Raw genomic sequence first — 24,825 nt, 5'->3', positions numbered from 1 at the left:
AGGTCTGATTAAGTAAATGATATGGTAGATATGAAGGTAAAGTACTTCTTGAATACAGGAACGGAGAGGGAACAGGGAAGGCTTCTTGGAGGAGGTGAAAAACGAAATGAGCCTTGAAGGAAGAAGCTTTTGATAAAAATGAGAAGGGGTAAGGAAAGGCATTTCAGGTTGACCGCCAGTATGAGCAAAGGCCCAGAAGAAGGGAACGTAATAGTCTCTTCAAGACAACTGAATGGTTCATGAGACTGTAAAAGTATGGCACAGGAGAGGGCTATGGTGGGAAATAAGCTCCCAAGGTAGGTCTAAACTGTTTTGGACTTTTTTCCAAGGATATCACTAAAGGTTTCCCAATGGTAAAAGTAGTACAACCTCCTTTGGAATCTAGATGTACAGATCCAAAGGGCTACTTGACTATATCAAAATCTACATGACCAAAACCAAACACTGTGATCCTTCTCTAAACCTGGTTCTCTTACAGTAGTCTATATCTCAGGGAAAGCATTACTATCCATCAGGTTACACAAGCCAAAACCAAACCATGCCAAAGCCCAGGAATCATCCTTGACATCATCTGCCTTCTACCTATATCCAATCCAATACCAAGTCCTATCTATTTTACTTTCCAAATTCCTGTCAAATTATAATACTTCCCACCTATCTCTACTTATTTCTACCGTCAAACTCTTAGGACAAAATCTTGTCCTCTCAGGACTTCCCTGGCGGTGCAGTGGTTAAGAATCCGCCTGCCAATGCAGGGGACACATGTTCTAGCCCTGGTCAAGGAAGATCCCATATGCCGCGGAGCAACTAAGCCTGTGCGCCACAACTACTGAATCTGCGCTCTAAAGCCCGCAAGCCACAACTGCTAAGCCCACGCTCTAGAGCCCACGAGCCACAACTACTGAGCCCACATGCTGCTACTGAAGCCCGTGCGCCTAGAGCCCGTGCTCGGCAACAAGAGAAGCCTGCGCACGGCAACGACAAGTAGCCCCTGCTGGCTGCAACTAGAGAAAGCCCGTGAGCATCAACGAAGACCCAATGCAGCCAGAAATAAATAAATAAATACATAAATTTATTTTAAAAAAAAGATTAAATTGAGGAACAGAAGAACTGTTAAAAAAAAAATCTTGTCCTCTCTCTCCTGAATCACTCACCCTGACTGATCTAGCTGCATTCATTTAGGCCCTCAATTAAACTGAAGAATTAAAAGAAGAAGAAGAAAAAGGAAATCCTAAATCACCCAATGCTTAAATTATTTTAGTAGCTTTCCACACTCTTAAAATATTAAGAACAAGAATGTGAACTTGGTCTGTAAAGTACTATGTGACTGATTAGGCTCTGGACCTCTCTCTAGCTTCATCTTATAGCATGCTCCTCTCACTCTAGCCACACTGGCCTTTTTTAGACCCTGCTGCTGCTCATCCTGTTTCTTCTCACTGTGGATGAAGAATTGTTGCTCACCATCTGCCTCTACAAGGATGAAGTCACTAGCCACCGTAATCGCTGACCTTCAACACACCCTGAAAGGAGCCAGGGCAGAGATTAGGAATGAGGCACTCTGTGCTCCGGGAAAACTGGCAGAACAAGGGCTTCAGATCGTTAAGATATTTTTCAGATTTTATGATCCCAATTTCTTGTATCTTCTCATATTTGGAAAAGCACTTAAATCATTAATGGAGGCATCTGCTCCTTGTGACTAGTGGCAACTTTCTGCCAACATGTGTGCTTGACTGCATGAATCCCCCTTCACCAAAATCACATATATACTGAACTCCCCACCTAGCTCTTTGAAGTAGTTCCTCACAGCTATCTGAGAGGTTGTCTCCCAGGCTATAGTCCTCATTTTGCCCCAAATAAAACTTACTTCACAACTCTGACGTTGTGCATTTTTTTTTTCAGTCGACATCAGCGTAGGGTCTTTACACATGTAATACTGCCTACTGTCATTTCTTCAATTCTCAGCCAGGCGTTTTGCTAGGTGCTTGGGCATATATTGACAAAAAAATAAAGTCTCTGCCTTCATGACACTTAGGGCTGAGTGGGGAAAAGTGGTGGAAACAAAAAAAACCAGTAATCAAATAACATAAATTGTGAAAAGTGCTGCAAAGAAAAAGAACAGTGCTGTGAGAAAGGAATAATGTAAGGCAGAGAAACTTACTTTAGATTGGGAGGTCATAGAATAATTCTTTGAACAGGGGCATTTAAACTGAGTTCTCAAAGAGAGAAAAGGAAGTTTTTACTTTAACTGGCCCACAAATGAAAAGACGTATTAATACTGTAGGTTTCATGTGCCAAGAAAATATAGAATTTGGAATTTTATCATAATCAAGATGAAAATACACAGTTAACCCAACAATTCAACAGAAGAAAAAAGATCTATCACTGCTTCTTAGAACTCACTTGGTGAAAGGTTGAGACTGCGTTACCAAAAACTTAAGGAAGAAGCAGGAGGATGAGGAGAAAGGAAAAGGCCAGTAAACAAGGAGGGGGCCACCTGCCCAGTAACCTAATGGAGTATATGGATAGCTGTATTTACAAGGTTTATATAACCAGTGAGTCAGCAAAAAGGCAGGTGTCAATGGTTTTCTTCTGTGCCCCTCTAAGCAGCTAGAAAACTTGGCTCTCTCCACTGGTGAGAAGGTGGGGCACAAGGACAAGGTCTGAGGTAGGCTAATAAAACAGTCACCATACCATCCAGCAACACTTGCCTAAGAAAGCATGAGGAAAAGTAAACCTTCATGCTTAGAAAAACACAAGAAACAGGATCCAACTTAAGGCAGATTAGAGCAAGGTAGGATTTCACAGAACTAATGTGACTGTTTCTTTAACTTGCAATAAAATGCTTATGAAAGATCCCCAAATCAAGACCCCAGAATCTGCTGAAAGCAAGCTCTAGATTTTAAAGAGAAAATAACTTTACCTTTCTTGGGGTCCGTAAGTATTTCAGGGCTACTTTCTACAACCATCTTTTCTCTAATAAAGGCTAATATGTATTAATAATAACAGAAAAAGGCCTCATAATGATATAACTGGGCCTGGCAAAGAAAAATTGTACAAAATAGAACATAAAAGGGATTAAATCACAGTACAGGCAAAGAGATAAAGCACTAACAACCACGTGATAATGAACAGCAATGCTAATGAATCTAAGATAAACACCCACCAATGCACAGCTATGAAAATAGCAGACTCCTCAACCTGCCTTCCTCCACCTCCATACTTAAATTCTCAGCCTATTACTGTTCCAGCGGCAACAATTTTATAAGAGCAAGAAGACTTTATTTTTTCTTCTCCACTTCAGGCCACAGGGAAAGCTGGGGCGGGGGGGAAGGAGCGGGGGTAATTATGACTGTTCAAAGAAGGGAAGGGATATCTTATTGTTAGCGTTCTTTGCTCTGGAAATTCCTAGCTTCTGCCTCTTTATGGATATCGAGAAAACTTGATGACTATTTCTGAAGGTCACAAAACTGAATGACCAGAAATAATGGTTTCCTTTCTAGCTCCCTTGGCTATCCCTTACCACCAAATGTGAATCTCTAAAATGTTTTAGTTATTGCTAAGAGTCAATTCTATATAGCTGATACAGAAAAGTAAAAACAGAAAAACAAGAAAAGATGGGGGGCAAGGTGGTGGAGACCCAAAACACAAGCAACACATTTATCTTACCAAAACCCCCTGTCAGGCAGTCTGCTGATTTTGCTTGCCACAAAGCTCATCCTTCATTTGTGCACTGCCAGAGCAAGCTTGGATCGTGCAAACAATCACAACCTCTTTTGGCTATAAGCTCTTTCCATTTGTCCCAGCTTCCAAACTGCAGAGGAGCTGTGGCATAGTCTGTCAAGGCTGCACATACTTGGTTTCCGAGAATAACGCTGTAAATGAGGACAGCTACCACTGGGAATGCATTCCCCCGCCAACAGCCGGCCGAAATGAAGCTTCTAGTTGATCCCTGGGCTTCTCACCTTCACAGCCTCAGAGAAGTGTCTTTCACAGAACAGACAGGTACAGCCACACCACATCAACATCCCTGCATAGCCAATCCTCCGCAGTGCCTTCCTCAGCCTTCATGCAGTTCCGGTTCTGTCTCCTGCATCAACTCTTAGAGCTTTCTACAGAAATCTGGGAGCCAGGGAGGACTCTGCTGAATAAACAGAAAGCTTCTGCCAAACAAGCATCCGTGTGTGTGTGTGTGTGTGTGTGTGCGCGTGCGCGCGCCTGGATGTGGGTGCAGTTTGCTAGAGCTGCTAATGCAAATGAATAGTTGAATAGTTTCAGAATGGAGATCACAGACAGTAGCTGCCTCTCTTCTCGAGCTGTGAGCATCTTTTATAAGAGACAAAGGCACCAAACTGGCTGAATTTAAAGCTACAGGACATTAATTCACCATCCACATTTGTATTTTCATTTAAAACCAGATAAGGTTTAGAGAATAGCTTAAAGAAGGTTAAAAACATTCTAAATAGGATAACACTGTTTAGGTAGCTTGGTTCAATAAATACAAAGAGAAAACAATCTACCCATGTTTCAACAAAGGACTAAAAGATCGCCAGGACAAATTTCTATGCTTTTCTAATGTTTCTTCTCTTATTTTCATTTTAGGTTCACAAAGTCATTTAAATGAAAACTGAGCAAGAGAAAGACTTCAGAAAGACTTCTTGTGCAGAGCATGAGACCCTGAAGTCTTTTTCACTACGGACAAAGGGAGAAAAAGCTTCTGAATGAAAAGCATTAAGGTCTCTGAAGTTTAAGCAACAGATTAAAACACCACAGTCGTAAACCTGAGCTCAGCTCCTGTACCATCACATACTATTTATTCAATACCCACGATACTGCATGAAAGAACTGAATGTCTTGAAGAAGCTGTTTCTGCACTGAGAAAGTCACTTTGGGATTTATCCTTAAACAACCTATCAGATCTGAGCTTTATTTCTTCATTTATAAAAGTAGTTTTGGGAAATGCACATGGGAAGAATTTTAATGATTATAAAATATAGTGTAGTGTATACAATGTATAATAACTAGTAACATTTTTTGAAGTTAACATGCACAAAGGTTAACATGAAGACAATTTGATATAGTACAGTATAGTCCTTTCTATGAGCCTAAAGCTGCGATCATTTCTATACTTCTATTTAAGTATGGGGCTGGAAGCTCAAACCAGCACACAGTACTGAGAGGTCAAAGAAGGTTCTTCTATCAGCATTCACCAGCTTCCTTAGCATTTTTCATTTAAAATAGGAGAAAGTACTCTGAATGGAATCCAAAGTATCTTGAATGAATTTGAAGAAAATTCTGGGTTAAAACCATGGCTCCAGAAATTCCTCTTTTATCTCTAGAGGCACAGAACTCAGACCTTGACTCTCCAGAACAAATTAATAAAGAATTTTATGACTTAATACAAGTTGTGTCTTTGCTTAAAAATTAGGTTATAAGGTTTCAACAGAGTAAATATTTGTTTCTACAAAAACAATGACAAAAAACCAAAAAAAACCCCAATCCTGCACTGCTAGCATCAACATTAGCAGATGTTTGCTTAATTCTGTTTATTAGCATTTTAAATATACTTTCTTTTAAGACAATTATGTTCATTGTAGAAAACTTTGAAAACACGAGTGGGCATAAAAGAAAGCAAAATTATGTGTAATCTCATCACTTAGAAAAAACCAAACCTAACACTTCTGTCATGAGGCTCTTTTATTCTCTTTCCTTCCCACTGAGATCACTGAAGCAAGTGTTGAGACAAGGTGTCATAAGATCAAAACTGCCTTGACTGGATGAGCTGCCATATGTAGAGAGCAGCCCCGAAGAGTTTCCTGGGTGTGTAAGACCTTGTGTGTAAGAAATGTTCACTGTGTATTTATATGAGAGTCATGATCTTACCTTACAAAAAATTATTCTCAAACAGTTTTTGAGGTTCCACCAAGATGCTAATGAATTTACCCAAGTTGTCAGAGAAGTACCCTTCACTGGCTGCCTTAGCCTGGGTACAAGTCTTCTTGGCTCCCAAAGCAAATCTCAACTGGCAATAAAACATTAATTTTGCTACTTTCTGGTTCTTTTGATTTTTTTTCTCTTGTTGACTTTGTTTGTTTCTGCTTTATGATAAATTACTCCTCATTGACGGCATCACAGAATGAGAATTTGATTTTAATAATTTGACCATGTGGTGGTCTCTTCAGAAAAGTGATACACAATAGATCTATTTTCTGTTGGGTAATAAACCAAAAGAGAATTCAGTTTGTTAGACTTTTCTTTTTGCCCATTTGTCTATATTGAGCTCAACTCAATTAAAAATGCTGTATATATTATAAAGGGGAACAGCTCTTTGAGATCTGTACTGGTAAGGTTTTGTGCTTACTTTTGATTCACGGCTGAAGTTGTAGAACTGAAGCCATAGCTCTCTGTGTGCCTGTGTCTGTAATTCAGAAAGATCTTGACTTCTTGTTGTGTAAGTTTTCCTATTTTTAGAAGACATTAAAAATTAATTATAATAGCTCTTAAATTAAGGGGTTCTGTTCTCATTGGTTTTATAGAGCTAAATAAGCACTTATACATCAAATATTCTTAGAAGTCCAAGAAAATGAACTGAACATGTAATACTTCAAATATGTTAGACAAAGGAAAAAAATCCTTCTTACAGAAACTAATAGTTCTGAAACATTAAAAAAATCCAAATTCATATAATTAAGTTAAATATTTTGCAAATCAAGACTAGATTTGTAAACAAACAAAAAAAAACAAAGAAAAAAGATTAGTTTTGTCCAAGTATAATACTGCACACATTTTAATTTACTTGTGTTTATTTTAATTCAGATTAAAATTAATCTCAACTTCCTAAATTTACTTATACAGGTTTACTGATCAAATAAGTTAATATTATTCTTCTTATATAATGTCTGATATTTAGAAAAACGAAAATTTGTGTTCATCTAAACTGAATCATAATACTGAATAACTTTTTATATCAATAGCAATTATGTGTCAGCTTAAATACCTCCAAGATCTTATGGCAATTTAAAATCTTGGACTAATGTCAAATGAAGCTAATTAACAAATAATTCTTAGATGCTCAGATAAATTTCTAAGTAAACAGAATACTAAATGTTGATTATTAAGCATAGTTTTAAGTTGATATACATTTGCTTCTTATTTGTATATGCTATTAGAGTGGCTATATCTTTAGGTCATGTTACCAATCGGGTTCATTTTGCCACTTTAAGAAGGTGTAAGCGAAGTGTGGGGCTGTAGAAAATCTGTTATGTGTATTCAGGAGCCTTTCTAGTCTGCTAAAATCCTTGTGTATGACAGATATTTCTTATTATCCATTCCCTCCACCTAATCTTCTCTCTGAAATATGTTATAAATGATATAGGAGGTTCGAACTATGCTAGGAGCAACAGTACAAGGTATAAAGTCCTTTCGTTTTTGAAGGAAAAAGAGCATTTCTGTCCCAAAGTAAAGTGGCAGTTTGTTCCAGAATTTGAAAGAAAGACAAATCTTAGAAACTGAATTTGATTTGCCTTGGTTTATACTACTGGGATCTGAAAAGAAGATATGAAATATGTCCAAATTTTGCAAAATTCAATCAGTTTTGATGGGCTAGTTTCTTTGGCTTACTGTTTAATGCCTTCATCTACAATATGAAAGATTATTCTTTATCTTCTGTGTAATTTGCCTAGATAGCAGAATAACTTTCTGGCTTTATGATGGATTTACAAAGTTCTTAATGATTAAAAAAAAACAACAAACCAACCAGAAAGAACAAAGGTTTTTTACTTGTGAAAGAGCTAAGTTCTTTAAAATTGCATTTCCTTACATGTTTATTATAATGTTTTATTGTCATTTTGATTAAATAACCAAGTACCGTTTCTCATCCATGCTCCTATCTTAATCAAGGGCCCAAATCTCTTTCAACAATTCTTTTGATTTTGCCTTCCCAAGACTGGCTCCTAAATATAGAAAAATGAAACTTTCAGGTTAACTGTTACACCTAAAACTATCTTTGAGAGTCTCATGGAAAGGAATGTACAAGGTACTCTACAAACTATTGCTACTCCAAAGAACAGACCCTTAGGTACATGTTTCTGAGCTGACATCACTTAGATAACTTTCAGGATTTACCAGTGGACTAGACCAGGATTTCCATGATGCTTTTCAGTCCAGAAGCAGATGTTTCATGAAAGCAGACTGCTGACCCAAGTTCCATTTGAGCAAGAACTAACGATACAGGACGGAATGAACTGATGAAGGAAATTTTATTGTGGTTTTTTGTTTAGAATACTGTTGATGTTCTCTTAATGTTCTATTTTTTGTGGCTACATGAGGAAGCCCTTTTACTTTCTTCTTAAACTATTTCTAACTCACATTTTAGTAGACTCTGCTTTTGTGATCTAAAATAAAACATTAAGTGGTATCTGATTTTCACTGAATCAACAGCATTCAGAAACTTACTGAGTTTTCCTTACCTTTTTATGGCAATACAGTTATTTGTATAGGATCAACACTAGTATCTTATCTCCTTTTTATTAGGATATAATTGGATTTTGTAACCATACATACCTGGAATGTCATATTTGAGAAAGATTCGCATTTAATCATACATGAAAAACCACATTAAGGATAGCTGACTTTATATATGGAGCCAATGTCTAAAAAGAAGCCCTCCCAGGAAAACCGACCTGATGCCTGATTTACAGAGTCCCTGGCTTAGCGGTGGTAAGGAAGGTCACTTACTTCCTGGCAAGCCTCAGCAAATGCTGGGGACCTAAAGATGAGATTAACTCACTCAAATTTATCAGCTCTGTAGATGAAATCTAGTCAGAGAGTTTCTTAGGTGTGGTTTCCTAACCTTGGGATAGTAAGTAATAGAGGTGTTTAAAAGTCCAATCTAAGATTCTTTATGAAAACTTCCATACAGAAGTCAATCTTGTAGCCTTAGTAATTGCTCAAAACTGTATCACTGTGGATTTGCAAAGAAAACTCAAGGATGTCTGTATGATTAATTAGCACTCTTAATGCACCTATATAAATAATCATGTCAAACCTAAAGAGACCAACTATTTTGCGATCAAGAAAAATCTTTGGAAATTATTTATGATCATAAGAGGGATGGGAGATTGTCAGCAGAAACTGTGAAAGACTAAAATGGTAAAAAAATTTTATGTGCCCTTTCAAGGGAATATCTGGTGTTGTCTATTGGATATTTTGGAGTTATCTGATAGTATAAAGGTCTGCATCTTTGTCTCTGGCTACGTTATTCTGAAACTCTGTAGAGACGGAAATTACCTTGTGGACAGCGCTGGTGATGAAATACAAATCAATTTTTTCTGGTAGAGAATATAAATTTCCGTAAGTCTAATTCTCATTTTAATATCTTACTGGCTCCTAATAATTGGTTAATTAGTGAGTTAAATACAATCTTTCACATATGTTCATTTTGTATGAGTCATAATTTTACCTTTGAAAATAACCTTTAACATTTAGGTCCTTAGCTTTTATTAATATTTTGTAAAGCATCTAATTAAAAAGCAATTGTTTAATTCTGCCTATTTTAATAAGGCTCTTGCAAAAGAGCTAAGAACTATTTTTACATTTTTAAAGAGTTCTAAGAACAAAAAAACAAAGAAGAATATGTAATAGAGCACTTTTGTGGCCCTCAAAGCCTAAAATATTTACTATCTGGCCCTTTACAAAGAAAAAAAAAAAAGGTTGCTAACCCTTGCTTTAGATCAAAGTTATAATATCTCAGTTCGCATAGATATTTTAATAAGTGTGATCAACTTGACAAACTAGAAGACACCGAGGATTTAGCAGTAAAGTTAGGACCCAGACTGAGAAGGTAGGCTCCTTTACTAAATACCACCCAAAGATGTATCAGGGATATTTTAATGATAACACAAAAAGTTTCCTTTACAAACAACTAAAAACGTTTAAGTGTCACTTTATAAAGAAACTGTTTAATACTATTTTTTCATTGAGTAGTTTTCAGACTTCTCAATACTGATTAAAGTTTACTGAACATGCCTTTAGATGGAAACAAAGCTGAACACAAGTTTCACTAGAATCTAGTTTTTGAAATAACTTTACACATTGCTGTATAAATACAACAATCTGGACAATAACAAACAAAAATAATAACAAAAAACCCTACTAAATTCAGAATTATATCTGACAAGAAAATATTTTTTCCCTCAGTAATACAAACCTACAATAGTATCCTTATGGTGTTCAACACTGTTGACTATTGCGGGGGGGATGCTGAAAATTTCATAAGGAAATAGATTTTATCCTTCCAAAATTCCTGGGGAAAAGATGTCTTTTCAAGACCTCTTTGTTATGCAACATTTCAAATATATATAAAAGTAGAGAGGATAAAGAATTTTATGCACTCTTTATCCAGCTTCAATGATTAACTCATGGCGGGTACTTCCTCCCTCCCTTGCAATTATCTGGAAGCAAATCCCAGACAAAAGATACTCCTTATAAAAACCAAGACTAATTCCAGAGGCTTTTCTATATTATTAAAACCTACCTCAGCTGTCAGACCTCATGGATACTACTTTATTTTTTGGATAAAATGCCTAATGTTCTCCTTTTCTTTCACGCTTTACTATATTTTATTCATGAAGGATCCACTGGGGAAAAAAGTCCAAAGACCAAGGAAATTGTTCTGTTTCTACAGACTGACCTTTTTGATGTTGATGCCTGATGACTGGCTGGATAAATTTTTCCAAAAGCGGCAAAAGATGGGGAAAAGTAAAGTTGAATCAAGGAAGAAAATTGATAAATCTAATAAATCAATTACTATCTGTACTTGTAGAAAGCAGAGAACAGATCTGCAAGGAAGGCACTGAAGTTAAAATCTGTCACATCAGTTGGCTGTGCATTCCTCAAGGAGTCTCTTCTCTTGCCCTCCTCCAGCTGGCAACCAGTTCAGCTAAAAATTCCCTAACTGTATTAACCTCCCACTGGGATTCAATAAGAGGTAGCTTTTGACTTCAGCGGCTTTCTTTATGAAAAAGTAAACACCCATAACCAGCCAGTGGGTGGGGGAGCAGAAAAATGACAAAGCGAGGAACTGTAAAGGAGTTTAAAATCTTTTGAGATTAGTATAGTCATATGAACCTCTAAATAAGGCAAGTACTTTATTTTACTGCTTAGAACCAATTAGTTCAGAAAGGAGAGCAACAGAAGCTTTTGCTTAGTGCCAAAGCCAACACCAGAATTATGAGGTTTTAGGAAGGAAGAACAGAGGCACTGACCTTCTTTAGAAATTAGTTAAATTACCTGTCTTCCTATTCAAGACAATTAACTGAAGAAGTACAATAAGCAGTGAAGGTTGCTTATTTAGGCTCTGCCTACCTCAAAGGAATCATGTACCACCTAGGGGCTCAAAGGTGTTTGGGGAGCTATTTCACATCTGTAAAGTACCATAAAGCCCTGATGGGAATATCAGCCTCCAATCAAGGAAGGGCCAGGTAACCCCCAAGCATCACCTGCAAAGCAAGTACAGAATCATACAGCAATTTGTGTCATAAGATGAAATGGTATATTAAAATAGTATCTGTGATGTCATGAGACATAATATAGAATAGTGGTCTCCAACCTGAGGTATGTAAAAGGGTCAAGCTGTTTTCCAGATGTCCAAGGGCCCAATGGAAAGTGTACATTCACCCATAATGAAGTTGTATATGCAGATTAAAATGACAAATATTTAATTTTGTCTGGAATTTTAAGTACTCCAGGTGGTATCATTATACTGGTGCTGCTCAAAAATGCTGACTGGCTCTTAGTTCCTAATTACTTTTCTTTTTTTCAGGAAAAATAATATATGTTGTTTGTAAACAAACATTTTCAAAATAGCAGGCTTATGAGGAAGAAGAAATATAGCCTTTAGTGGGACCAGGTTGATTTCAGTTTTCTTTTCTAAGTGAGGTCATACCTTCAGTGTTTTTCAAAAAATGTTTTTCTTTATTGAGGTAATATATACAAAACACAAAATTTACCATTTCAACCATTTTTAAGTGTACAATTCAGTGACATTAGTACATTCACAATGTTGTGGAACCACTGCCGTTATCTATTTCCAGAAATTTTTCATCATCCAAAACTAAAACTCCATACTCAGTAAGCAGTAATTCCCCATTTCCTCTAATCCCAGATCATACCTTCAATGTTAAAAAAAAAAAAAAGGCATGACATGATACTATACATAGAAAAGCCTAAAGATGCCACCAGAAAACTACTAGAGCTAATCAATGAATTTGGTAAAGTTGCAGCATATAAAATTAATACACAGAAATCTCTTGCATTCCTATACACTAACAACGAAAGGGCAGAAAGAGAAATTAAGGAAACAATCCCATTTACCATTGCAACAAAAAGAATAAAATACCCAGGAATAAACCTACCTAAGGAGGCAAAAGACCTGTACATAGAAAACTATAAGATACTGATGAAAGAAATCAAAGATGACACAAACAGATGGAGAGATACACCATGTTCTTGGATTGGAAGAATCAATATTGTCAAAATGACTATACTACCCAAAGCAATCTACAGATTCAATGCAATCCCTATCAAATTACCAATGGCATTCTTCACAGAACTAGAACAGAAAATTTTACAATTTCTTTGGAAACACAAAAGACCCTGAATAGCCAAAGCGATCTTGAGAAAGAAAAACAGCGCTGCAGGAATCAGGCTCCCTGACTTTAGACTATACTATAAAGCTACAAGACAGTATGGCACTGGCACAAAAACAAATACAGATTAATGGAACAGGATAGAAAGCCCGTAGATAAATCCACACACCTATGGTCACCTAATCTACAACAAAGAAGGCAAAAATATACAATGGAGAAAAGACAGCCTCTTCAATAAGTGGTGCTGGGAAAACTGGACAGCTACATGTAAAAGAATGAAATTAGAACACTCCCTAACACCATACACAAAAATAAACTCAAAATGGATTAAAGACCTAAATGTAAGGCCAGACACTAGAAACATAGGCAGAACACTCTATGACATAAATCACAGCAAGATCCTTTTTGACCCACCTCCTAGAGAAAGGGAAATAAAAACAAAAATAAACAAATGGGACCTAATGAATCTTAAAAGCTTTTGCACAGCAAAGGAAACCATAAACAAGATGAAAAGACAACCCTCAGAATGGGAGAAAATATTTGCAAATTAAAGAACAGACAAAGGATTAATCTCCAAAATATACAAGCAGCTCATGCAGCTCAAAATCAAAAAAACAAACAACCCAATCCAAAAATGGGCAGAAGACCTAAATAGACATTTCTCCAAAGAAGATATACAGATGGCCAACAAACACATGAAAAGATGCTCAACATCACTAATTATTAGAGAAATGCAAATCAAAAATACAATGAGGCATCTCCTCACACCGGTCAGAATGGCCACCTTCAAAAAAATCTACAAACAATAAACTCTGGAGAGGGTGTGGAGAAAAGGGAACCCTCATACACTGCTGGTGGGAATGTAAATTGATACAGCCACTATGGAAAAGAATATGGAGGTTCCTTAAAAAACTAAACACAGAACTACCATATGACCCCACAATCCCATTGCTGGGCATATACCCAGAGAAAACCATAATTCAAAAAACCACATGCACCCCAATGCTCACAGCAGCACTATTTACAATAGGCAGGACATGGAAGCAACCTAAGTGTCTATCAACAGAGGAATGGATAAAGAAGATGTGGTACATATATACAATGGAATATTACTCAGCCATAAAAAGAATGAAATTGGGTCATTTGTAGAGACAATGGATGGCCTTAGAGAGTGTCATACAGAGTGAAGTAAGTCAGAAAGAGAAAAGCAAATATCGTATAATAACGCATATATGTGGAACCTAGAAAAATGGTATAGATGATCTTATTGGCAAAGCAGAAATAGAGACATAGATGTAGGGAACAAATGTACAGATACCAAGGAGGAAAGGGGTGGGGTGGGAGGAACTGGGAATGCACTGTGGTAACCTAAATGGGAAGGAAGTCCAAAAGGGAAGGGATATCTGTATGTATATGGCTGATTCATTTTGTTGCGCAGTGGAGACTAACACAACATTGTAAAGCAACCATATTCCAATAAAAGTTAATAAAAAAGGCAAAATAAAACAACTCAAATTTCAAAAGTATACGGTAAACCATTAGAATGTGTTCAAGCATATTCTCTGTCTGAGAAACTACCACTTGGAGGAAATACATAGGTAATGCTATATTGTTTTAGAAAATGTTACTCGCCACAGTAAGGAGCTGTTTTCTTGCTATGCTCCATGAATGTCAGATCTACATAAGCCATCTACTGAAAATCCTTACTTACTATCTATTTTATACCTTCCAATCACAGGTGAAGAACAGACCATTCTGGGCTCTCAGGAATAAAAAAACAAACGCATTTTTCACATTCTCAGAAAATATAAAAATTGCTAAAAGAGCAAGAAAATGGCTTTTGAGGGCTAGTTCAAGTCCATGTGAGAAGAACAAGGATTGACTCAATTTATTCTTTCCAAAATCTTACTAGCCATAGATGGCTTCGGCAGGGGAAGATATGAAGCTATTATATTTTTAAATAACCTGGCTTCATTGTTCTTTGTTGTTTAATTTCTCACTAAACTGCATACAGCCCTAGTGGTTTCAAATATTCTTTAAGAATAGCAAAATAGGGCTTCCCTGGTGGCGCAGTGGTTGAGAGTCTGTCTGCCATTGCAGGGGACATGGGTTCGAGCCCTGGTCCAGGAAGATCCCACATGCTATGGAGCGGCTGGGCCCGTGAGCCATGGCCGCTGAGCCTATGCGTCCGGAGCTTGTGTTCCGCAACGGGAGAGGCCACAACAGTGAGAGGCCCGCGTACCGCCCCCCCCCCCCCAAAAAAAAGAATAGCAAAATAAAAATACAACCAAGAAGGAGTAGGAAGCAAGTTGAAGACACGTACACTATTAACTGGCTACTTATGGGAATATAATGCCTTCCAAACTTCTTAAAGTTTGTTATAAAAAAACAATTTAAGGGCCAATTTCTCATTCCTTTGCCCTTTCTCTTGAGATACCATCACATTATAGTATTCTATTGTTTCATGTCATTAAGCTTAGACAACAGGCCTTATTATATTAATAAGATGCGGTTGGAAGGCTGCTGGTCTGTAGAAGAGATGGAGTTGAGTCCTTGCTTTGCCATCCATCAGTTTTGGGACTTGTGTGATTTATGGAGCTTAAAATGAATCAAGGTTTAGTACCTAAGAAATAGGACTAGAGCTTGCAAGGTTGAGGTCGAAAAACTAGAGAAAGCATAAATAGGATAACTGAAGACAACAGATGAATTGTCAAAGGAAAATGAAAAGACAATAAATACAATATTTAGCTATTTACACCAGAACATATACTTAATAAATACTATTAAATATTTATTAAATGGAGGAATAAATGAGTAAGTAAAACTCTGGGAAAAGTGAAAATTTAGGACAAAAGACAAAGATAAATTTTACTCTGTTGCAGATTAGATGATCTCAGAGTAAATATTCACCTGTCTCCTGTTTTTTCCCGAGACATTATGTCTTAACGCATTCTGCCATGTACTTTGGTAGTTTTTTATTATTTTTTGGGGGGGGGTACGCAGGCCTCTCACTGTTGTGGCCTCTCCCGTTGCGGAGCACAGGCTCCGGACGCGCAGGCTCAGCAGCCATGGCTCATGGGCCCAGCCGCTCCACGGCATGTGGGATCTTCCCGGACCAGGGCTCGAACCCGTGTCCCCTGCATCGGCAGGCAGGCTCTCAACCACTGCGCCACCAGGGAAGCCCTACTTTGGTAGTTTTAACCTGAGAAGTCAAAAGCTTGAACAGAGGTGAGAAACTAGAGGTGTTCTTAGCGAAACATGATAAGGATTGGAGTAAAGTAGTGGCAGAGGAAATGTGAAAGAAAGGCCTAGTGATTCTTCTGAAGAAGGAACCAATAGGATTTGTTGACTACATATTGGAGATGAAAGAGAAGAATGAATAAAGATGAGGCCCCTATACGGGAAAAGAATCTAAAAAAGAGTGGATATATGTATATGTATAACTGACTCACTTTGCTGTACACCTGAAACTAACACAACATTGTAAATCAACTATATTCCAATAAAAATTTTTTTAAAGTTAAATTAAAAAAAAAAGATGAGGCCCAAGTTTCCAGTCTAAGAGAGTGATGATGCAATAGGGAAGATGAAAAACAGATTAGTTTTAGGAAAGACAATTATGAATTCAAATTTAGATATTTTGAATTGCAATAATGAAAAGATAATCATTTAGAAATGGTTAGAAAGAAAGTGAAGCTGGGGCTTCCCTGGTGGTGCAGTGGTTGAGAATCCGCCTGCCAGTGCAGGAGATGCGGGTTCGAGCCCTGGTCTGGGAAGATCCCACATGGTGCGGAGCGGCTGGGCCCGTGAGCCACAACTACTGAGCCTGCGCATCCGGAGCCCCTGCTCTGCAACAAGAGAGGCCGCGACAGTGAGAGGCCCGCGCACCGCGATGAAGAGTGGCCCCCGCTCGCCGCAACTAGAGAAAGCCCTTGCACAGAAACGGGGACCCAACACAGCCAAAAATAAATAAATAAATAAATAGCGGTCCCTTAAAAAAAAAAAAAAAAGAAAGTGAAGCTGGAATTCTGATCCAAAGAAAAGGATCTCCTAGAGATACTTCTATTAACTAATGTCAACATTTAATGTAAGGTGACAAATACGAAGCCAAATATTTACATGTTCTTTGGCCCAAGTGTGCTTACATTAAATAGGAACAGCGTATAAGTGAACACGTCTTGCTGAGGTCAAAGCAACTAACTTCTAAATTCCAAACTCACATTAGGTTTATAGTAGTCAAAGTGGCTGAATGAGAATCTGTACTGTTCCTGAAAATATCACAAGCACAGGCTCACTAAGCTGAAATTAGGAAACAACTCCCTCCAATGAACTCACTTCAATGAACTGCAATCAATGTATATACAATAGATACATACACAGCAATAGTATACTTATGATTATAATCACAGAGGGGAAAAGGAAGAAAATAAGGAAGATAATGCACACCTTCTACTGGGGTCAATAAATATGTTCTAATATAAAAAGTATAGAGAATTAATGTCCCTTCAGATACTAATTTATTTATATTAAAAAAATTTTAAATTGATGTAGAGTTGATTTACAATGTTGTGTTAGCTTATGGTGTACAGCAAAGTGATTCAGTTATATATATTCTTTTTCATATTCTATTCTATTATGGTTTATTTCAGGATATTGAATACAGTTTCCTGTGCTATACAGTAGGACCTTGCTGTTTATCTATTTTATATATCGTAGTTTGTACCTGCTAATCCCTAACTCCTAATTTATCCCCACCCCCACCCCTTTTCCCCCTGGTAACCATGTTTCTTTTCTATGTCTGTGAGTCTGTTTCTGTTTTGTAAATAAGTTCATTTGTGTCACAGTTTAGATTCCACATATAAGTGATATCATATGGTATTTGTCTTTCTTTTTGTCTTACTTCACTTAGTATGATCATCTCTAGGCCCATCTACGTTGTTGCAAATGACATTATTTCCTTTTTTATTGCTGAGTAGTATTCACACTGTGTATCTATGCCACATCTTCTTTATCAATTCATCTGTCAGTGGACATTTAGGTTGCTTCCATGTCTTGGCTATTGTAAATAGTGCTGGTATGAACACTGGGGTGCACGTATCTTTCCAAATTAGAGTTTTTTCTGGATATGTGCCCAGGAGTGCAATCATATGACAACTCTATATTTTAAAAATTAATTAATTAATTAATTTATGGCTGCATTGGGTCTTTGTTGCTGCGTGTGGGCTTTCTCTAGTTGCAGTGAGTGGGGGCTGCTCTTTGTTGTGGTGCACGGGCTTCTCACTGCGGTAGCTTCTCTTGTTGCGGAGCACGGGCTCTAGGCACGCAGGCTTCAGTAGTTGTGGCGTGTGGGCTCAGTACTAGTGGCTTGTGGCATACGGGCTTAGTTGCTCCGCGGCACGTGGGATCTTCCCCGACTAGGGCTTGAACCCGTGTCCCCTGCATTGGCAGGCAGATTCTTAACCACTGCGCCACCAGGGAAGTCCAGCAACTCTCCTTTTAATTTTTTAAGGAACCTCCATACTGTTTTCCATAGTGGCTGCACCAGTTTACATTCCTGTCAACAGTGTAGGAGGGTTCCCTTTTCTGCACACCCTCTCCAGCATTTGTTATTTGTAGACTTTTAATGATGGCCATTCTGACTGGTATGAGGTGGTACCTCATTGTAGTTTTGATTTGCATTTCTCTAATAACTAGCGATGTTGAGCACTTTAGATACTAATTTAGACATCAATGTTTCCTCAGAAAAATATCTTAGATGTAAAAGAGGCAATGGCACCAAATAAGTGCCGTGACAAGAGCACCAGGGTGCTAACAGCATACTGCTACCCCTAATATCCATACTGCTGGGGTTCTTCCTTTCTAGTGAGAAAAGAAAAGAAGAGGGAAGGGCAGAGGGAGATGAAATATGCCTGGGGACTCTGCTTCCAACCAGGGTTACTCCTGACATTTTGGCCATTATGTCATCCATGGGCTCGATTCACTAAAGCCAGAATCACTCCCCTCTCCACATCTTTGCGACAACCAAAATACTCTCTCTTACATTTCCAAAAGCCAGGGTGGCCAGTGGGGTGGAGAGGTGGAGGTGGGGTAGGAGTTAGTAAGTTCCTGGATACCTGAACTTTACAATTCAAGAATTTTCATGAAATATGGTTCATTCATTAAATATCTGTAAGCCCTCAATCTTGAATTTACTTGTCAGAATCCAGTAATAAATGCCATCATGTTCACTGGCCTAATTTCCTTAGGCTCAACCTATTTGAAATACTTCCAAAAGAAAATCTAATATAACAATAAAATGATGTATTCACAGAAGACAGAGGAAACCCTGTTCTGAGGTTTCTGTATTCCGTTAGACTACATGTAGGTTTGCTATAGTATCTGATGGGTTAATTAACACAGGCTATCACTAAACTCTGTAATTTCACTATGGTAACAGTGAAATAAGGACTTACAGCCACAGGTCAACAACCTGGGGTCCCAGTGAAACTACTCATAAAGTAAGGCTCCCTAAAAGTTATGAGACCAATTTATTTATAATTACATAAAAGAAGGGGGATACATATGGTGGGGCCTACATTTGCTTCTGGTTCTCCAGGACCAGGCAGACAATGGAGGCTCAATAAATGTCTGTTGAATGAATCCATAAGAAATAAGAATATAAATGATATCACCTCAAATACATGCTTATGCTATTTAAATCTACAGATAGTTGTGGCTGGTTTCTGAATTGGAATCTTCTATTTTTTTGCATTCAGTGTTTTACAGAGCCACCTCTGATTGCTAGACAGTGTTTGCTTATGAATTAATTTTAGTCCTCTAAGGATTGAGTTAGTTTCTGATATTCTACAACCACATAAAAGGTAGAGTTACAGATTTTTTTTCTCCACAGAATTCCAAGCCAGAGTTGTAACAGACCGTAAAAGATAGTTTACCCCATGATTAAGTGAAAGCACCCACAATTAAAATGAGGAGACAAATTTCTCACATAAGACTAAGAAGCAATAAATATGGAAGATCTCTGTTTCTAAGCCATCATTTAGAAAATCAATATGGAACTGCCTCTAGTTTGTTCTTGACTTTGGCAGTCACTCAGGAAAAAAACATTTTCTATCTTCCTATGAATATTTTCTGACAAAAATACTTCTATCTCCTAATGATTTGATAAAAACTAATTTTCAAAACATTTTAAAGTTAAAATTAACTTTAAAGTTTAGATGATTGCTAAGGCTTCATAGGGTATTATAGAATTTGTAGACAATTAATCTAGGGAGCTGGAAAGGAAAAGTCCTAATTAAAATTCCTAATAACTTAGTGCTTTCTCTTGCACATTAAGGGGAAAACTTTAATAGACAAATTTGCCCATGATCAACTGATAACAAATGTTCTTTGTTCTTAGTGGCTCCTTGTAAACAAAACTGAGATGGGGATATTGTTAAGCATCTCTCTTATTCTTTTCAACTACTGGGAACTCTGTTTTCTCTCAGGGTGTTTTATGTTGTAAGTATATCAACAACAATGTTTCGGTTATAACATCCTAATATTAAGGTAATATTAATAATGCATCTTTTCTAGAATTTTAATTTCAAAGAATGACTAAGACAACCTGTTTTTTTTTTTTTTTTTCCTTTGGCTGCGCCGCACAGCTTGTGGGATCTTAGTTCCCTGACCAGGGACTGAACCCAGGCCCTGGCAGTGAAAGCACCAAGTCCTAACCACTGGACCGCCAGGGAATTCCCAAGACAATCTAATTAAAATGTATTGCAATGTAACAAGAGCTTTGTCTGATTTAGGTTAATTAAGATCTTACCCACTAGGTAAGATCCCACAGTATCTAAATTACTTTGAGTTAAGAGATCTGCTAGAGAACCTAGTCACAGCATCTAATTTAGTTCCTGTGTTTGCTTTCTCTTTAATTGAAAATGGTGTTAAGAACAGCTGACCTCTCCATAAATCACATAATGTGGTGACTTATGCTTTACGTCTGAGAATACCACTGGATTCCAACTTTACAGCTCAAAATTTAAATTATTCTTTTCAGCTGCTTGACATCTTCAACTCTAAGCATGGCAATGTCTTTAGCCAAGGATTAATGATGAGGTTGAAAAGGACAGGAAGCAAATTGCAACAATTCATCAGAGACTGTGTTCCAGGATGATATTTTAGAACTCTTTTCACTCATTCATTCACTTACTCAGTTATGAATAATCAGTTATAATTTCCCCCTCAAAAGATATGAAAAAATCTCTTAAATGTACTGCTGGGGCTTCCCTGGTGGCGCAGTGGTTTAGAATCTGTCTGCCAATGCAGGGGACACGGGTTCAATCCCTGTTCCGGGAAGATCCCACATGCCGCGGAGCAACTAAGCCTGTGTGCCACAACTACCGAGCCTGCACTCTAGAGCCCGCGAGCCACAACTACTGAAGCCCGCATGCCTAGAGCCTGTGCTCTACAACAAGAGAAGATACTGCAATGAGAAGCCTGCACACCGCAACAAAGAGTAGCCCCCGCTCACAGCAACTAGAGAAAGCCCATGCAGAGAAGCCAAGACCCAATGCAGCCAAAAATAAATAAATTAATTAAAAAATTTTTTTTAATGTACTGCTGAAATCTAGATATCCTATGTCTTCAGAATATCCCTAGTACTACAGTAATCCTATTAAAAAAGGAAATGAGTTTAATCTAGGGTAATTAAACTTAGAAAATCGAATGCCCTAGGAACTAGGGCTTCTTTTGTAAAGTACTTATTTATGTACTCCTAACCACTGGTCTTTAATAGTAACAATTTAATGCTAAGGAAGCTGAAAATTTGTCTATTTTTCAAAGAATTAATAGCAACCAGAAAATACCTTTGTACACCTAATTTTAACATTAATAAGAAAACTGAGTTCAGTTCCCTGACAGGGAGCCAAAAAAAAGAGAAAAAAAAAAAAACCTGAAGCATTACAGTTTTACCTTAAGACTCTCAGTGTTTTAGAAACTTTGGATCAAGTAAATGTTTAAAGTACATATATACACCATATGGTTACACCCATTTCACTGTACATTTTTTAATTAATTTTAAATTTCTATTTATTAATTGGTAGGCTACAGAGATTAATCTCATGTAAACTGAGGTATGCTATTCTCACTTAAGGCAGATTTTGTTTCAGCAAAATAATGTGCAAATTAAGGATTTACATATAGAATGATATTTATTACATTTAAAAATATTATACTGGACTTAAAAGCGGCTATTTAAAGGAATCTAGAATGACTGCTTTTGAAAGTAAATAATCACCCTACCCAAAGTTATAAGGCTTTGTCGAAATCCAGATTTTCCTATATACTAGTAGTTCTAGTTTAAGTCCAGTAAAATCCCTCATTGAACTTCTATGAGTACTTTGTAATCAAAGAAAAATAATCAGTTAAGAAATTGCTTTTTAAATCTAATGAACTAGAAAGAGAAAATATGCTAAGTTTGAGATCTGTGTCTCTGTCCATTTCTGAGTCATAGGAAAATGTGCTCCTTTATTTTTAAAATCAATCTATACATGTCTGTACCTGTAAATTCTGAATCTGCTAAAATCTAAAGATCTTGAGAGGTTATCTTGTGAAATAGTCTTATTTTACAGGTGAGGAATAAAAGCTCTTGCATGTTAATTGAATCCCCAAGTTCCTATCTAGTTGTGGTTGGGCTGGGACTATAAACCAGGTCTCTTGAGCCTCAGCCTCTGGCTGATATTATTCTCCTTTTTAGAGATAACTGAGGCTCTAGTGGCACTACAGTCTAGAACCCTTGCCTCCAAGGTGAAAATGTTCACTCTGATCGTCAAAACCACAACCACCTGGTCAGTGAGAACCAGTAAGAGTTCTGCCTTACTCTAATCCTGCTTTCATGCCCCCGAAGAAATAATTAGTTGAGTATAGTCTTTAGATCTTGCTCATTGTTTGAGGTATGAACAGCTGCCACCTGGATGTCCTGCACTTGGCTTTACTATTTCTCCCTACCCAGCTCCAAAACTCAGAGGTCATTTTTATATAATTAACTCAGTGGAGAGTAACAGTGAGTCAAATGATGCAAGCAATTTACCAGAGCTTGTACTGGGGAAACCTAAGATAAACAGACAAAAATTAGATTGTTTCATATAATAACCTATATTTGATAAATCATGTATGATAAAATGTATGCATGATAAATATAAATGTAATGATGCAGAATGTAAAAGCAGCATTAGTTTAGGAAGAAGTATGTAATAAAAGTTCCATCTTCCTCTACTGCTCTTGCAAATTTTGTGACCTAGTTGGCAGTTCTCTTCTTCAAAATGAAAACAGAGCTTTTAGAGATTAAAAGAATTATCTGAATAGAGAGAACAAACTACTGGTTACCAGTTAAGGAAAGAGGAGAGGGAAGGGGGAAGGGGCACCATGGAGAGAGGGGGTTGAGAGGTACAAACTACTATGTATAAAATAAATAAGCCACAAGTATATATTGTACAGCACAGGGACTATGCCAATATTTTATAATAACTACAAATGAAGTATAACTGTTAAAAATTGTGAATCACTATGTTATATACCTGAAACTTACATAATGCTATAAATCAACTACAGTCCAATATATATATATAAAAGAATTATCTGAAGATGCAGAATTATGGTAAACTTCCTCTAGACGACTCACTCCCCCATTTCATTCACATACTAATCCATGTAGTCTTTACTTCTTAAAGATTTGTTTTCTAATTATCAGCTTCCTACTGTAGCCCATTCTGTTCCTAATAGCTCTTTTGTGAGAATTATCTTGGAGTATTAGATCTTTCTGAACACCTCATCTCCAGTGATGGCCATTAACGGAATAAACGAAAAGCCTTTAACTCTAGGACACTTTAAAAAATTCCTGTGAACCCACTGGATAACTGTAAAATAGGATGATATAGGATCCAATTCCCTAATAAGGAAGAAGGCTTCACTTTGGCGCAGCAGGGGATGTCAAAGATATTTAATATTGTTGAACTTCAACTGGGCATCAAAACATATTCTTCTCATTTTAAAATTACAAACTCTCCCTCTCCCTCTCTCTCTATATATATCTATCGGTGAACTTCTCTGCGTATACTGATAATGTAAATACCTAGCAGTGTATCAGAGAGTGTATATGTTTTATACTTTGATAGAAATTACCAAGTTGTCCTCCAGAAAGACTATAGCAATTTACAATACTACCCATAGTGTAGGTGAATGACTGTGTCAGCTCTAGGTATCAAACTTTTGTATTTTAATTAATCTGATAAGTGAATATAAGATCTCATTTTAATTATCAATTGCATTCTTTTAATTACGGGTAAACGACCATCATTTGATATGTAATTTGACCATGCATATTCCTTTTTCTGTGAGCTCCTTGGGACCCTCATAAGAATCTCTTCCTTGGGGGTTTCCCTGGTGGCGCAGTGGTTGAGAGTCCGCCTGCCGATGCAGGGGACGCGGGTTCGTGCCCCGGTCCGGGAAGATCCCACATGCCGTGGAGCGGCTGGGCCCGTGAGCCGTGGCCGCTGAGCCTGCGCGTCCGGAGCCTGTGCTCCGCGACGGGAGAGGCCACAACAGTGAGACGCCCCCGTACCGCAAAAAAAATAAAAATAAAAAATAAAAAAATAAAATAAAATTCCTCTCTTCCCATTCTCAAAGCCATTCAACTGGATTTTATCTCATTCTATCAAAAAGCTTTTGTCAAGGTGACCAATCATTGTCACATTACTAAATCCAAAGACGAGTTCTTAGTCCTCATCTTACTTGACCTATCAGTGTGGCATGTGACACAGCTGATGTTTCCCCCCTCCTATGAAGACTTTCTATAGTTGGCTTCCAGTACACATACTCTCATTTCCCTCCTCCCTCACAGGCTCCTCTTCCACTTCTCAAACTGGAGTGCTCAGGGCTCAGAGCTTTTTCCTCTTCTCTTCTTTACACTCATTCTCTCTCGAGGACTTCACCTAGTCTCATGACTTTAAATATCATCTAATTGTGATACTTTCTTAAATTATATTTTCAGTCTCGACATCTCCTAAATTCCAGTCGCATACAGTCAACTGTCTATTCGATATTCCCACTTGGATATCTAATAGGCATCTCAAACTGAACTCTTCCTCTTTCCCACAAAACCTGCCCCACCAGTAGACTTTTTATCTCAAGGACAAGTCCATTC

At 37.5% G+C, this 24,825-nt stretch overlaps 1 protein-coding gene across 3 annotated transcripts in view; it reads right to left on the bottom strand.

The window, feature by feature from the left end:
* The window catches only part of TMCC1 (transmembrane and coiled-coil domain family 1), a gene marked incomplete at its 5' end in the record, with an annotated part of 154,764 nt that overhangs the window by 33,261 nt on the left and 96,678 nt on the right, over positions 1-24,825 (bottom strand). Inside the window, one exon of one of the 3 annotated variants that reach the window (XM_079712479.1) lies at positions 3,963-4,019. The exons of the other annotated variants lie outside the window; for them this stretch is intronic. Within the exon in view, the coding sequence (XP_079568605.1) occupies positions 3,963-4,019 (57 nt within the window). Of the gene's footprint in view, positions 1-3,962; positions 4,020-24,825 lie in introns of those variants that run through there. 3 annotated transcript variants of the gene reach the window in all.

This window comes from Hyperoodon ampullatus, assembly GCF_949752795.1.
Source record: "Hyperoodon ampullatus genome assembly, chromosome: 10".
In the NCBI taxonomy this organism is placed as follows: domain Eukaryota; kingdom Metazoa; phylum Chordata; class Mammalia; order Artiodactyla; family Ziphiidae; genus Hyperoodon; species Hyperoodon ampullatus.
Note: the sequence above shows the minus strand (reverse complement) of the source record. Positions and strands in the feature narration are given on the sequence as shown.